At 45.5% G+C, this 14,343-nt stretch overlaps 1 protein-coding gene across 1 annotated transcript in view; it reads left to right on the top strand.

The window, feature by feature from the left end:
- The window catches only part of LOC118931226 (dynein axonemal heavy chain 9-like), a 349,376-nt gene that overhangs the window by 123,168 nt on the left and 211,865 nt on the right, over positions 1–14,343 (top strand). The window contains 4 exon segments of the mRNA XM_057500855.1: positions 3,487–3,591; positions 9,112–9,269; positions 11,739–11,877; positions 13,873–14,160. Coding sequence (XP_057356838.1) covers positions 3,487–3,591; positions 9,112–9,269; positions 11,739–11,877; positions 13,873–14,160 — 690 coding nt within the window.

The raw sequence follows: 14,343 nt of genomic DNA, 5'->3' as shown, positions 1-14,343 counted from the left end.
AGTTGGGAAATCTATAAAACTAGCCACTTTCTCTGGAAATGGTTTTAGTGCTAAGACGTTCTTTGTATTATACAGCAGTACTTCCGCCTTGACCTCAATTTGGAGATGCGATTGCTGAGACATCAAAGGGTTTTGAACCTGAAAGAATCTGGAATTATTTGTTGACCTCTCTGCAGCATCAACGCTATAGGACACCTGCTCCCCCTTGAGAAGCGCTGCCCCCTTGGTTTCTGACATATAATCCCACAGTTCTCCTCTAACTCTCTGATCCTGCCTTCCCAGTCTTGTTTCTGGTCCTCTGTTTAAGTTCAAGTTCTCCCTGGGTACTGATGACTCCCAAATCTACCTCCCTGCTCATCGCCGTCTAGCCGTTTCTCCAGCTGGGCAGCAGAGTCCCCATCCGGATGCCCATCTCTCCTACTTGGTTAACCCTCTCTTTTCAGGCAGCTCCTACCCACTCCTGCCTTCCTCCCAGCCAGATCCCTCACCCCATCAAGACTGTCATCTCATTGTGCCTTGTGGTCCAGGGAGCAGATCATAAGACACCCTGATTGTATCATGTCTTCCTTCTTGGTTCCATCAGTCACCAATGTTATTTCTCCTTCAGCACCTCTCACTGCCACGCCTGTTGTTACTGTCCTGTCCTAGCCCAGAAGCTCACCATCGGATGGCAAGGAACACACAGCCTAGCTTATGGTGCCATGGTACGATGGCTGGTCACAGGACAGGGCTCTGTGGAGTCCCGGCCTCTGCCCAGGCCCTCAGGGGTAAAGTGAGGCGGTGGCCAGTATCTGCCTATGGAAACTACTCTTTTCTCTTTGATATATTGAATTTCCATTTGATGAAAGGGACCACAGCTTTAAAAAGCTTTTAGAATTACCGTTAATGCAGAAAAGTGTGGATTTTTATTTCTGAATGTCCACATAAGTATTGGTGACATTGACAGGTTACTTTATATATCTCAAATCTAATAATATAGACAGCATGCCTCATTTTATTGTGCTTTGCTTTATTGCATTTGGCAGATACCGCATTTTTTATGGATTGAAGGTTTGTGGCAACCCTGCGTCAAGAAGGTCTATGGGCGCCATGTTTTCTGACAGCATTTGCTCACCTTGTGTCATGTCTGGGTAGTGATATTCAAACTTTTTCATTATTATTGTATCTGTTATGGTGATCTGTGATCAAGGATTATGACTGTCTGAGAGCTCAGATGGTGGTTAGCATATTTTAGCAATATTTTTTATTTTGTATTTTTAATGAAATATATATAATATTTTAATTAAAGTATTTTTAATTAAGGTATGTATATATTTTTAGACATAATGCTGTTGCATAGTTAGTGGACTATAGTACAGTGCAAACATAACTTTTACATGCACTGGAAGCCACAAAATTCATTTGACTCACTTTATTGCAGTATTTGCTTTTTGTTGGTGTGCAACTGAACTCACAGTATCTCTGAGCTGTGCCTGTAATATACATTACTATGTATATCTCAAATATTATATATATATGTGTGTGTATACACATGTATGTCTATATACACATACTCACAAATATAATAACAGCAATATCTGTTTGCAGGATTGTTTTGAGCACACAAATGCAATGCCTGGAACTTATGTTACCTCTTTAGAGAGACTGTGACTTGCAGTCTGAAATAGCCACAGCACCCTCATTTTAAGACTCCAGTAGGACTCACCAGTATCTGATAGTTCTTTGTTTCTGTGTCATTGTCTGTTTCCCCCCTTATGTATGGAAGCCCCACAAAAACAGGGGCTTTGATTTTCTTGTTCACTGCTGATTCCTTGTGACCTAGGACAATCCCCAGCACATAGTAAATGCTTAGTAAGTTTTTGTGTTCGGGTTGGGGAATCAGTTCCTTAAATAAAAGGTGGGGGTTACTCTTCTTTCCTGACTTTTCAAAGTCTGCCCCAAATCCAACCTAGCTTATGTGATGTTAGACTGGTTCTCCTAAAATGTTGATTTTAATCATGTTTGCTTCTGCTCCAGGTCTCCAAAGAGCCCTTATAAAGTTCAAAGCTTTTCATAAACCAGGACTGCCTTTGCGTAGTTCAGCTTTCCAGCCAAAGTGACCCCTTAATGTTTCTCTGGACATATCTTATTTTGCTTATCCTATGTCCATAATCTTTCCTCCTTCTGGAAAGCCCTTATCTTCCATTCTGCAGACACAGATACTGTTCTTCTATTAAGCCAGTATTCTCAGTGTATTTTCTGAAGGTACCATATAGTTCTGTGAGATACCAATGCCCCAGATCCTCTGACTTCCTTTCTTGTGTTTCCACTACACTGTTTACCAGTATGCATTCTGAGAAAACCAGGGGACGTGAGGAGAGGGAAAATAAAAAGCCATATAACAAAGTTGAACTAATTTAATTTTGCCTTCTCAGGGCCCTTAAAATACTGAGAGACAGTGTGAATTGGCAAAAGTAGGTTATAGAATGCAGTGTTTCCCAAACTTGCTTAACCAAAACCACTGTCTTCAAGGAGCATCTCCCAGATTTGGCACTGCATGAATTAAACTTTGGAAAGTGCTGTTTTAATACAATCTGAAATGCACCTCTTTGACAAACTGATCACTCGAGTGCTTTGACCCCCCTCTTTGCTGAACTCCATAACACTTGTGGTATATTATCCATCAGAATCACTGTTCATATAGCAATTTATACATTTTATTGGTATACTTTATCTCCACAACCTAATTAGAAGTTCCTGGAGGGACTGAGCCCGTCTGTGCCTAGTACGTGAGCTGTGCACACAGCTGATGGTGAGAAAGTGCCCACTTAGTACATGAGTGGGACTTTCCCATTCTTTGTATGTTCTCAACACTTTAACAATGTCTCCTTGCTCATGGCCTTGAAGGTCTCCCTGTAACCTCTGTCTTTATATTGCTCTGTGGCTTACTAGTTCACACTGAATGCCCAGAATGGTTTCTATTTTTAGGACAGATATATCATCTTCCCTCTGAAATTCTTTGCTGTCATTTGAAAAGATTTACCTGTAGTTTATTTTCTGCAGATGTTATCACTTCCCATCCCCAAGCTCCAGCTTCCTATCACTCTGGAAAACCTGGGTACTTGGGCATGGATTTAAAGATACAAACTTTTGTTTTTAATCACTGCCTGCCAAAGGCTGAGTGGCAGGCTTTTTGTCTGTATGGTACAAGAAAAATAATATTTTATTCCTTTCTTGGGATTTTGGAAGCTACACAATCAACAGTAATGCAAACCTGATGGCATTTTAAAGGGATTTTAGTTCAAGTGTCTTGAAAAGGTTCTGTTTGAACCCATGTCTTATGTTGGCACCCATAGCCATAAAAAAGTCAATTGTCCTTGAAATTTTAAGTTAATAGAGTTTAGGGGGACTGAAAGTATCTATAATCAAGAGAATAAAAAATGACGTAGCCATGTGATGGTAAGTCTGGCACTGACACCAATCTAATCTTCATGTATTTTGTTTCAGTCTTGTGGCAACATCTACAAGGGCCTGGCTCAGACAGGTGCCTGGGGCTGTTTTGATGAGTTCAATCGAATCTCCGTGGAAGTCTTATCAGTGGTGGCCGTGCAGGTATGGGAGCTAGATGCTGTTCGGAGCCTTGCAGTCTGGATGCCACATGCTGTGGAAGTCTACAGCCTCTTGTTTCCTACCTCTCTTCACCCACTTCCCTATCCCTTTCTCCCCGGGCATTTCCCCTTCCCTCTCTGGACCCAGGCAGGGAGCAGCTTCTTTTATCCTCCGGTCTTGGGGTTCTTTCTCTCCCTCTCCCCTCTGCCTTTCTCACCACTCTCCTCTACGTCCTTCACACCTCCTCCTGCTGGCCCAGCCTCAGGCTGTCTTACAGTGTCCTTCCTCGAGAAGGCCATGTCCAAGAGCCACTGTCCCCAGTGCATAATGGGTAGACCCTGCAAATTGGCCTTATTTTGAAACAGCCCAGCATGAAGCCAGTAATGGTTTCTCCACAGTCAGTTCCCTTTTGTTTCTGAAGTTCTGCTTCTGAAATAAGTTCAACCTGAAATTCCCTGATGCTTTTACACTCCGGTCCAGGAACACACCCATAGGGGACACTCTCAAGGAAGTGGTCAAACCAAAGCCCAGGCAAAATCTGAGCCAGGACCGCTGAAAATCATACACTCAGCCAAGGAGAAAATTGCACCTCATTACTCATGCAGCAATCCAGGCTGGCATATTGGTTCAGGGACTGCACCAGCTGTGGCGTTTCTCTCCCCCTCTGCCTCTCCTCTGCTCGGCAGCTTGTCTGTCTGTGCTCCCTTTCCAGTAACTTCTACAAAAATGAGTACACTTTGGTGTCCTCGTAGGTGGGTATTTTCATGTCTCTGTCAGGGTTGTTCAAGCAGAATTGCATATCCAATTGGAAAAAAGTATGGCAATTCCAAAAGCAATCACTCTGCTATTTTGAAATGTATAACACACTTTTTTTCCTGGAATTTTGCCATTATTGTTGCAACTGACTCTCTAGGCCTTTTGGGTTTTCTGGGCCCAGGACGTGCTCCACTGGGACACACTCTTCCACTTTGTACGTCCAGCCCCTTGTCCCCCCTCCACACTCTGGCCAGAAGTCCCTGCCCTTCCCTCCCTCCTTGGTACGAGCCCCCACAGTGCGCTGGGCCGAGGTGCAAAGCAGCCAGAGCTGCAGATCAGTTGGCAAGGCCTTGGGAGCCCCCTAAAGTGGCGTTCCGAGTACTCAAGGCGTTGAAGAAATGCTGGAGTCCCAGAGCCAAGAGAGCTTTTTGTGTAACACCCTTTATAGGGGAGCTGAAGTTCTAAGGTAAAAACACAGACACATTTTAAAAATGTGAAAAGAGATGAGTGGGTTGCACTTCCTGAAGGCAGCAGATGCCAGCCTACCGCTGCAGGGAGGAGCCTGGCATGAGCCAAGTAAGATTTTAGCAACATGTGGCACCTGGAGGCAAAGGCTGGCAAAGAGGACAACACCACACACTGTAAGGGGATAAGGGAGAGGGTTGCAGAGAAAAGCTGGGAGGATTCATGTGACATAAAGCAAGCCGATGACCTCCCTAAAATATGTCACCAGCAAGGACTTTAATACTTCATGAGTGGGTCTGAGGCAAGGCCCTAGCCTGGGTGGGGAGAGACAGGGGCAGAACCCTCTGTGGTCCCAAGTTCCATTCTCTGAAGAGAGAAGTGTGCTCAGGATATCCAATCAAGCCCCCTTGACAAGCAAACATGGCTTGTACAGGTAATAGGACCAATCCTTTGAAATCAGGGCTGGCCTACAATATAGAGAAATAAAACCTCTGCATCAAAAATATAAGTCAGAAAGGAAGCTACATCAGAGATGTGGTTGTTACAGGTTGTGGAGGCTAGAAAGAAGTGGTAAGCCTGTTGCTCGTTGAAGGCCCATGTAGGGAAATGAGGTACAGGGCAGGGCGGCCCAGTAGCAAGGACACTTAGGTGGACTCCACCCCACCACAGACCTGCTGTGAACAATCTGCATTTGCAAGAGATCTCTAAAGATTCCTACGCACTGGCAAACTGGAGACATGCTGCTCTGGCTGCACATTAGCATGGCCTGGGCAAGTCTGAAAAAATAGCTAGGCACAAATGCAGTCTCCATGCCCAAAGATTCCGATTTCATTGGGCAGGACCTAGGCATAGAGTTGTTTGGTTTTGTTTTAACTTCCCACATGGTTCTCATGTTTGATGTTCAGTAAACTTTGAGAACCAGAGCTGAGAAGGAGACTAACAAGGAAGGAAACCATCTTGAGGGCTGGGGAGTTTGGTTCACATCAGGACCCACAAGATTGAGCGTGGCTGGTCCAGGTGGGTGACCTACAGGGACACGTCCTCTTCATGGCAGGTGGGGCAGAAGGGAGTGAGGATGCAGGGAGGGGACAGTCTGCAGCTATGAAGGGGACAGGGCAGCAGCAGGTCTGAGCAGAAATCTAAGAATCAGCTAGACTGCGGTGATTCCTGAACTTAGGCATGCATCAGAATCACCTGGATGGCTTATGAAAACTCACTTGGTCTTCGGACCTCACCCCCAGAGTTCCTGATTTGGCCCGTTGGGGGTGGGACCAAGAATTTACATGGGAATTTGGTAAGACCCAGAGACACAGTCTGTGGACTAGTGGACAAGTCACTTATAGCTCTTGGCCTCTGTTTTCTCAATGGTAAAATGGTAAAAAAGTCTAATCCAGATCCCAGTTTTCTCAACTTTTGGCACTATTGTCTTGGGCCTGATAATTCTTTGTTACATAGATGTGTCCTGTACATTGTAAGATATTTAGCCACATCTCTGGCCTCCACCCTGTAGGTGCCCCCTAGTTGTGCCCACAAGAATGTTTCCAGACATGGCCAGACATCCCCTGGGAGAACACTGGTTTCTACTAGCTCTGCATTTTTGTTTGTTTTCTTTAATGGGTGGCAAAGTGCCTTGTCTTATTTCCTGGGAACTTAGGTCTCTAAATTATAACAAACGATTATTTGCAGGGCAAAACAAATGACTCAGAACTGGTATACACTTGACAAGGGGCCGCATATGGCTGGGCACAGTCTTCCTTCTGGTAGGAGGCAATTTGGGGAAAGTGCTGAAAAGCACTGCTTTGGCACCAGATTGCCTGGTTTTTAACTCAGGTTGCCCCCCTTACCAACTGTTAGACATCTAGCAAGTTTCTCTTAACCTTTTATTTTGAACCAATTTTAGATTCACAGAAAAGTTGCAAAAATAGCACAGAATTCTGACATCTCATTTCCATAGCCACCACTAATGTCAACGTCTTACCTGACTGTAGTATAGCTCCTTAGCTGCCTTCTGCCTCAGCTTCCTTGTCTGTTAAACAAAAATCCCCCCATCTACACAGCTGTTGAGGGGACTGAATGGAATGATCATGCAAAAAGGCTGAGAAGCACTGGCACATATCAACTACTCAACAAACACCAGTTGTTATTTTGTTGTCATTCCCTTGTGGCTTTAAAATCTCCCAAAGCAGAGTTTTTAATGGAGAAACAGACGCCTAGGGTGAGGAGTGTAAGTGATTTCTCAGGTATCAGTCTGTACCTACTTGTGTGCACCTCCAGCCGGCTGGGCTTGCAGGTTAATTCATACAGTCCCAGCCCACCTGCTTCTTCCTCTGCCCCAGCATCCTGAAGGACCGCTGGAAGTTGTCAGGGCCTCCTGGCCCTGACCACTGTTACATTCCGATGGCTCATGCAGTGCACCTTGGCTGCTGCTAAGGCAGTGAGGAAATGCAAGCTGACCTGCTCCTGTCCTGCACAGGCTGGGCCAGTGGAGCCTGCTATAAGCACTAACACACCAACCTTAACTGCATTCCTCGAGTCTGCTCAACATTCAACCCCAAGGGCCCTCCTATAGCATTTTTACACAGAAGCACAGATGCCTGCAGTCCTCCAGGACATCATCAGTTCTCAGTGAGTGTGAGGTTTCTAGCCTTCAGAGTCACAGGAGGGCATGCTGAGTCAGAGTGAGTTGCAGAAAAGGTCCGGGGGTCACCTTTGCCCAAGGGTGCCAGAGCAATTTGTAAGTGGCAATAAGCTCACTTCCCCATTTCAATAACAAGGTGAGAGCTCAGTATATTTTACAGATGGGAGGATAGGGCTGGAGGAGATAACACAGGCTTCACCACTTCCATATCTCGCAGGGTGACAGGGTGGCAGAGGGCTTGGTGGCAGAGCTGTGCCATGACACCACGAGAAGCAGCAAGGCTCCATCTGTTGGTGGCGCACTGGGCACTGGAGACCACCTTTGCCAGAATGTCATTGACATTCTGTACACGGGAAAGAAGTTTCAGTTACAAACTAATTGCTGTGAGCTTGAGTGCATTCAGTCATCAGAGCTTTACTCTGGGAAAGAGCTGAGTCCTGATTGTGGAACAGGCACGTGTTCTGGCAGCCATTCCCTTCCAGGCACTGGAGAGACAGCTGGTCCAGCTGCTGTTTGTGGTCCGGCTGTCTCTCTGCCTCTTTCTCTTTCTGTCTCTCTCTGTCTCTCTCTCACACACATACCCATCCCTACAGTCCAGTCTCCACAGAAGCTGTGGCTACTCTAACCACCCTGAATGTAGCTGACAGGCTTGGGGCTCATTCAAAATCTTGAACTGAGCCTAGCTCCAGGCTTTGTATTCAAGAACCCTGAGAGGCTGGAAAGACTCAAAAACATTCTGGGGTCCAGCGCCCCTTTTGTCTTCCTCCTTTTGCTGCTGTTGATTTCTGCACACATTTTTCCAAAGCACCAAATGTGAAAATAAATGGATAATTTCATTTCTGTTTCTCCTCCCACTGCTATAAGAGCGATCTAGCAGGTAGATATGACCCAGTCAGGCTTCAGCTTCAATGTCCTCTGGCTCCAGACCACATTTAAGAAAAAGCCGAATCTCTTTAGAAAGGCCCCCGTAGCCCTTGAAGATCTGGCTCCAGCCTCCCTTTGCCACTTTGGCCCTTTCTAGTCACCACCATGCATGGAACACTCCATCCCTAAAGGGGTCACCTGTGCATACACAGTCTGTTCTAGAACATAGTCTGGGGAGTGGCTGTGAGGAGCTAAACCAAGATGAGGATGATCACATTAGCAGTTTACATGTGAGCTGCTATTTTTTGGCAGCATTTCCCAAATGCTAAGCTCTTTACAGACTGTATTTTGTTTAATCCTCTGAACAGTCCCAATGGCTTCATCATGCTGTGGCTAAGAGCCCAGGCCTGGCTCATCATTGAGAAATGGGGACAGTGGTATTGAAGTGCTCCCCTCAAAGGATCATGGTGAAGACCAAATGAGTTAATGCACAAAACATGCTCAGAAAGGTGCCTGCATGTGGCTGGTGCTAATACCCTTAGCTGTTTCCACAGAGGGGGCCGACGTTCAGAGAGGTCGGTTCACTCCCAGCCTCTTGGTAAGTGTGTTATGCATATGGATAAGGGCGGCCCGAGTTCTTTTAGAGGTGTAGCCAGGGCCCATCAGTACGGATCCAGCATGCAATCCCGTCCTTCACTGAAAGGGGCCACAGAGCAAGTGTGTGAACCATGGGTTCCAGCCTGAGCTGCCACCCGCCACTGAAGCACAGTGGAAGCATTTTCTGTTGACTTGTTCACCAGGTGAAAAGCATTCAAGATGCAATTCGAGATAAGAAGCAGCGGTTTGGCTTCCTTGGGGAGGAGATTAGCCTGAACCCCTCTGTGGGTATCTTCATCACCATGAACCCTGGCTATGCTGGCCGCACAGAGCTGCCGGAGAACCTCAAGGCCCTCTTCAGGTGAGCGTCAGCTCTGCCCCAGGCAAGTGCCCCAAAGAGAAGTTTCTTTTATTTTTCCCACTGAAAATGTATGACATATCTATCAGAAGAAATTTGGAATGCTTTAAAAAGTAGATTTTACAAAACCATCTTTAATGCTATTATCACTGATGAAATTATGTTTTGCTTAATTGTGTTCTGTTCTTCTTTATATGTATACTATAAAGTCATATTTGTAGTCTACATTTGTGGTCTACACACCGTTTCACATTGGTTTGTTTTTTCAGTTCACAGTCTATCATAATCCTAGCATAAATAGTGTCTTCTCTCAGGCAGTCTTAAGAAATCTTCTTTCATGACTGCATTTTATTCTATCAAGTGCATGGTTCACAGTGTAATTAATGAGTCCCCATAGTTAAATATTAGGACTGTTTCCAACATTTAAAATAAATTTATGCATAATGTGGTAATATACATCTTTGTATGTAAGTCTTTTTTTTTTCTGTATGCATGATTATTTTCTCTGGCTAGCTTCCCAGAAGTGGAATCACTGAGTTAAGAGGAAGGAACATTTTTAAGGCTCTTGATACACATTGCCAAATTGTTTTCTAAAGAGAGTAGTGCCGAATGACACCCTTAGTAGTAATGCATGAGAGCACCTCTTTTACTTTACTTTTGCCACCAGTGGGTATTGCCATGTGTGTAAATCTTCTTTATTGTGTGCAATAAAGAAAAAAATGCATTTTATAGCAGGGACTGGAGTCTCCATTCTTATTTCAGAAGAGAAACCAGCCCAACAAAAAGAAAGCAGAAAGATGCTTCTACTTCATGGCTTTTGATTTTCTGCCTGTGAGCTGGTACCTAACAGAGAGAGGCTATGGGAGCTCTGATAAAGCTGTTGGTCTTGTCTCTAGACTGAGAGACCCAGGCCTGTCTGTTTGGGGATGCAGAGGCTTAGGGGACTGCCGGGAAGCTCCTGTATACATTGGTCTCTCACATTTAAATGGTTCCCATGGTGGCAGATCCCTGTCTCACTTGGAGAGGTGTGTGGCTCTCCTTCAGGCAGATCCCCAGTTTATCCAAGAGCTTGTTGGAATGTCAACAGGCTGTCTAAGCTGGTACCACAAGATACAGGATTGTTTGCTATTTGTTTACACAAAGTGTTTATTACATAAGGCTTGTGCTACAAATAATGATGGGGGTGACTTATCACCCTGGTAAGAATTATTCCTTACATTGTGTTGCTGAATTTCAACGGAATACAGAAGAAAATTTGGGGGGACAAAACTGAAACATATTTGTAAAAACAATAAATGCAAACACCAACTTTAACATTAATTCTCACAAAACCCCTGAGATGGATACTATTAGTTTTCCCCCCGCTCAGTGAGAAAACAGAGTCAACAAATTGCCAGGGTAGATCCCTGTTACTGGGGTTAGCTAGTAACCCAACTAGTAAGCAGCAGTACCAGAGTTTGAACCCTGGCATCTGACTGCAGACACTCTGTCCCTCCCCATCTCGGGCCTGTCATCCTGGGACGCTCAGCAGAGCCCTTGGCATTCTTTCTTCCAATGTGGTGTGAACAGAGTGTTTCTTTTTCAAACTTGGTATGAGACCCTGTGTATAGTTTAGTATGTTGCCTTCATTAGTTAATGTTTTCCCATGTCATTAAATAGTTTTTCTCCTACCACATTACTTTTTGTGGCCACACTGCATTCTGCTGTATGGACGCATATTTAACTTTATTTCAGGCTTCAAAGTAATTTTGAGCATCTGAGCATTTGGTTGCTCCTTTGAGTTTGGATGCAATATGAAACAACTTAAAGGAAAGATGTAAGCGACTGATATGTTTTTGAAAATTTTATCTGTGTAGGAAAAATACAATTAAAGGAATATAATAACCTTAGGCTCCTATTACATACCTAATCAGTTTTGAAAGTGAGTAATTTTAAAATCAAATGTTTCTAGAGCTAGAAAATCACAGGAAATCCTTATGCACAGACAAAAATCCCCTTCTATAGTCTCCTATATGCCATTTTATAATGAGTGGGGTTCATAGGTACCTACTTTAGATCTCAGCATGAGAGATTTCCATGTGTCTGTGGTAAGTACAAGGGAAGTCTGAGCATCAGAGCTTGGCCTTAGCCCTTAATCTGTTATAGAAGATTACCAATCTAGTAATCCACTAATTGCTAAGGCTTTACTGATCTGTGCCTTGTGCAAGGCACACAGGATTCAGGTTGCAAGACTCAGCTATGGCCCCAGTTCTGCCCCTACCTGCTGACATCATCCATCACTTGGACAAGAGTTCACTTCCTTTATCCTTAGTTAGCTCATCTTTAAATTGAGGGTCTTTGATGCAATAATTGCTAAGGTCTCAGTTTTTGCACTCACAAATGCCTCTGTCCATGATCTCAGCCAGTGACTCTTGTCTTACAAGCTCCCTGTGGTTGGGAAACCTAATCGGCTCTCTGTCTCCTTGTATGCAGGCCTTGTGCGATGGTTGTTCCTGACTTTGAGTTGATCTGTGAGATCATGCTGGTGGCAGAAGGATTCATTGAAGCCCGGTTATTAGCCAGAAAATTCATCACTCTCTACCAGTTGTGCAAAGAGCTTCTCTCCAAACAGGTGTGCTCCCTAGCTAGACTGCTCACCGCTCCTATGTGATAGCCCCAGCTCTGGACCGGTTCTGGGGCCAGGATGTTAGGCAAACATTAGAGCCTTCTCAAGGACACTCACTCTGTGCTCAGCATATTAAAAGCTCTGAACACTTCTATAATAAAGATCTGTGTTCATTTTCTTAGCCCAGCATTTTTAAATGATTTGGTTGTGAAACTCCATTTTTTAAAAGAATACTTAGCAACCCCTTATAGATCCAGTGTCCCAAGAGAAATCCTGCAGTGGCAAACAAAACCCTTGGAGGCAATGGTCTTTATCTGAAGGGGCATGATAAGGGGAGAGGGTTGGAAAGAGAGAGTTAGGCAGTAAGGATCCCCACTTCTCACTGCCTCTCGTCCTTAAAAGGACAAGTAGGACCTATGGCAGGTCCCCCGGCAGGAATAGCACCTTAAAACATGACTGAGCACCTCTAAGTCTAAGCCTTCAGGGGAGAATTTCTTGCTGGCAAGGACAGCCATCAGGCTTCCCTGGGCTGCTCCCACAGACCCCTCTACCGTTCGGGGTTCTCTGGCTTGGATCCCATTTGCCACCACAACATGGGCTTTCTCAGCCCTGTGAAATCTGTCCAAGGCGCATAACCACCTCCAGCTGAGCACCTGAAGCTGCTCTTCATGCCAGCCCCCTGCCCCAAGCCTACTTCTCCTGAATTCCCCACTTCAGTACCAGGAACCATCATTTACTCACTTGCTAATTCCAGAACACTGCAGGTTATCCTCGACATGTGCCTCTTCCTCAGCCCTACCTCTTATAATGAATGAGCTGTTGTGCATTCTACCCCCTGGATATTTCTCACATGTGTCTCATATTCTCTCTACCCCTTTAGTTCCAAGCACCCACGTCTCTGGCTTAAACTCTTGGAACTGCTTCTCTGCAAGTTTCTCTACCTCTCCTCCAGTTCCTCAAGCCCATTCTTTAGCCACCAGCTAAAGTGATCATTTAAAAATGCTTCTCACTGGTTTTAGAATAAAGACCAATATCCTGATCACACCCTTAAAAGACTGTGTGGGACTCTGCCTCCCACCTACTTCCACAGCTCCGTTCACAGTCCTGCACTAGCCTTCCCTAATCTCAGTGTGCATTGAAGGTCAAAGACATGGCTGCTGTAATAGGCTGAGGAGCAGACTTCCCTGAAGAAACAACATTAAAGTCCTGACGGCATAGAATTCAGTGAAGCACAGATGAGAAAGAAGTGCAGCCCAGGCCAGAAGGACCAGGTTATCCACAGGCTGAGGGGCAGGAAGACAGTCAGTTTGGGGCAGAGCCACCTTGTCCCCTGTCTTCCTTGTGCAGTGAGTTGCAGCATGTGTCACAGCTCTCATTAAATAATGATCTGCTATGGAGCAAGGAGCAGAGCAGGGACTTGAATCTAGTTCTGCCTGAGTGCAGGCTCTGCTCTGTACTACACACTTGCCCCACCACGCTGCTTGGACACCTGGTGTCAGCAGTATGGCCCACTCCCCCTGGCATCTACTCTCAGGACTTGGGACCAGTGAGTTTTACTTTTGACAGAATTTTTAAGGAACTGTTTTTGGGGGAATTCCTTTCCCAGAGTGTTTGAAGGCCTCCAGAGTGGAGTGTGCGAGTTCAGCCTTGGCCATTTCTAAGAGCCAACAAGCTCCCTCCTTTATAACCCTTCTACCCTCTGGATGTACAAGGAGTAGCTAGACAGGTTTGGAAGTGGTTCTGTTTAGTTTCCCTGACCTCCAGCCCCTGTATGTCCTGCATCTGTGTTATTGTCATCATAGCTGGAAAACTATTGCCAGATCAGGAGCGATGATCCCGTGATCAGAATCTTCCATATCACTGGTCTTTTCCTGTGCCTCTGTCTTGGCCCCAGAAGTGACATAATCCTGATGGAATATCTATAACTTTGCACACACCAGCCCAAGTTCATGCTTTTCTGCAGCCCACAGCACTGGTCTAACCTGCACTACCATCCCACAGGATCACTACGACTGGGGCCTGCGGGCCATCAAGTCTGTGCTGGTGGTGGCAGGATCTCTGAAGCGAGGGGACCCTGACCGGCCCGAGGACCAAGTCCTGATGCGCTCCTTGCGAGACTTCAACATCCCCAAGATCGTGACTGATGACATGCCAGTGTTCATGGGCCTGATTGGGGACCTCTTTCCTGCCCTGGATGTCCCTCGGAGGAGAGACCTCAACTTTGAAGGTTTGGTTAGGAAGGCGGTGGTGGATCTGAAGCTCCAGGCTGAAGACAACTTTGTGCTCAAGGTACATGGGGTTTTTCCTCCCAAGATTTCTTTGTCTCTTGGTCCTTTCCTTGGGTGATGGGTTTCCTTTATTCTCAATCCAAGGGGTACTTTAGATGTACAAATGTGTATCAATTTAGTAATAGCCCAGTTCAAAAGCTCTTTATTAGGGCACTCACAGTGTGGAATGCATGGTGGGGAATGC

Source organism: Manis pentadactyla, chromosome 4 (assembly GCF_030020395.1).
Source record: "Manis pentadactyla isolate mManPen7 chromosome 4, mManPen7.hap1, whole genome shotgun sequence".
Taxonomy (NCBI): domain Eukaryota; kingdom Metazoa; phylum Chordata; class Mammalia; order Pholidota; family Manidae; genus Manis; species Manis pentadactyla.
This window is presented reverse-complemented; position numbering and strand designations above follow the sequence as displayed.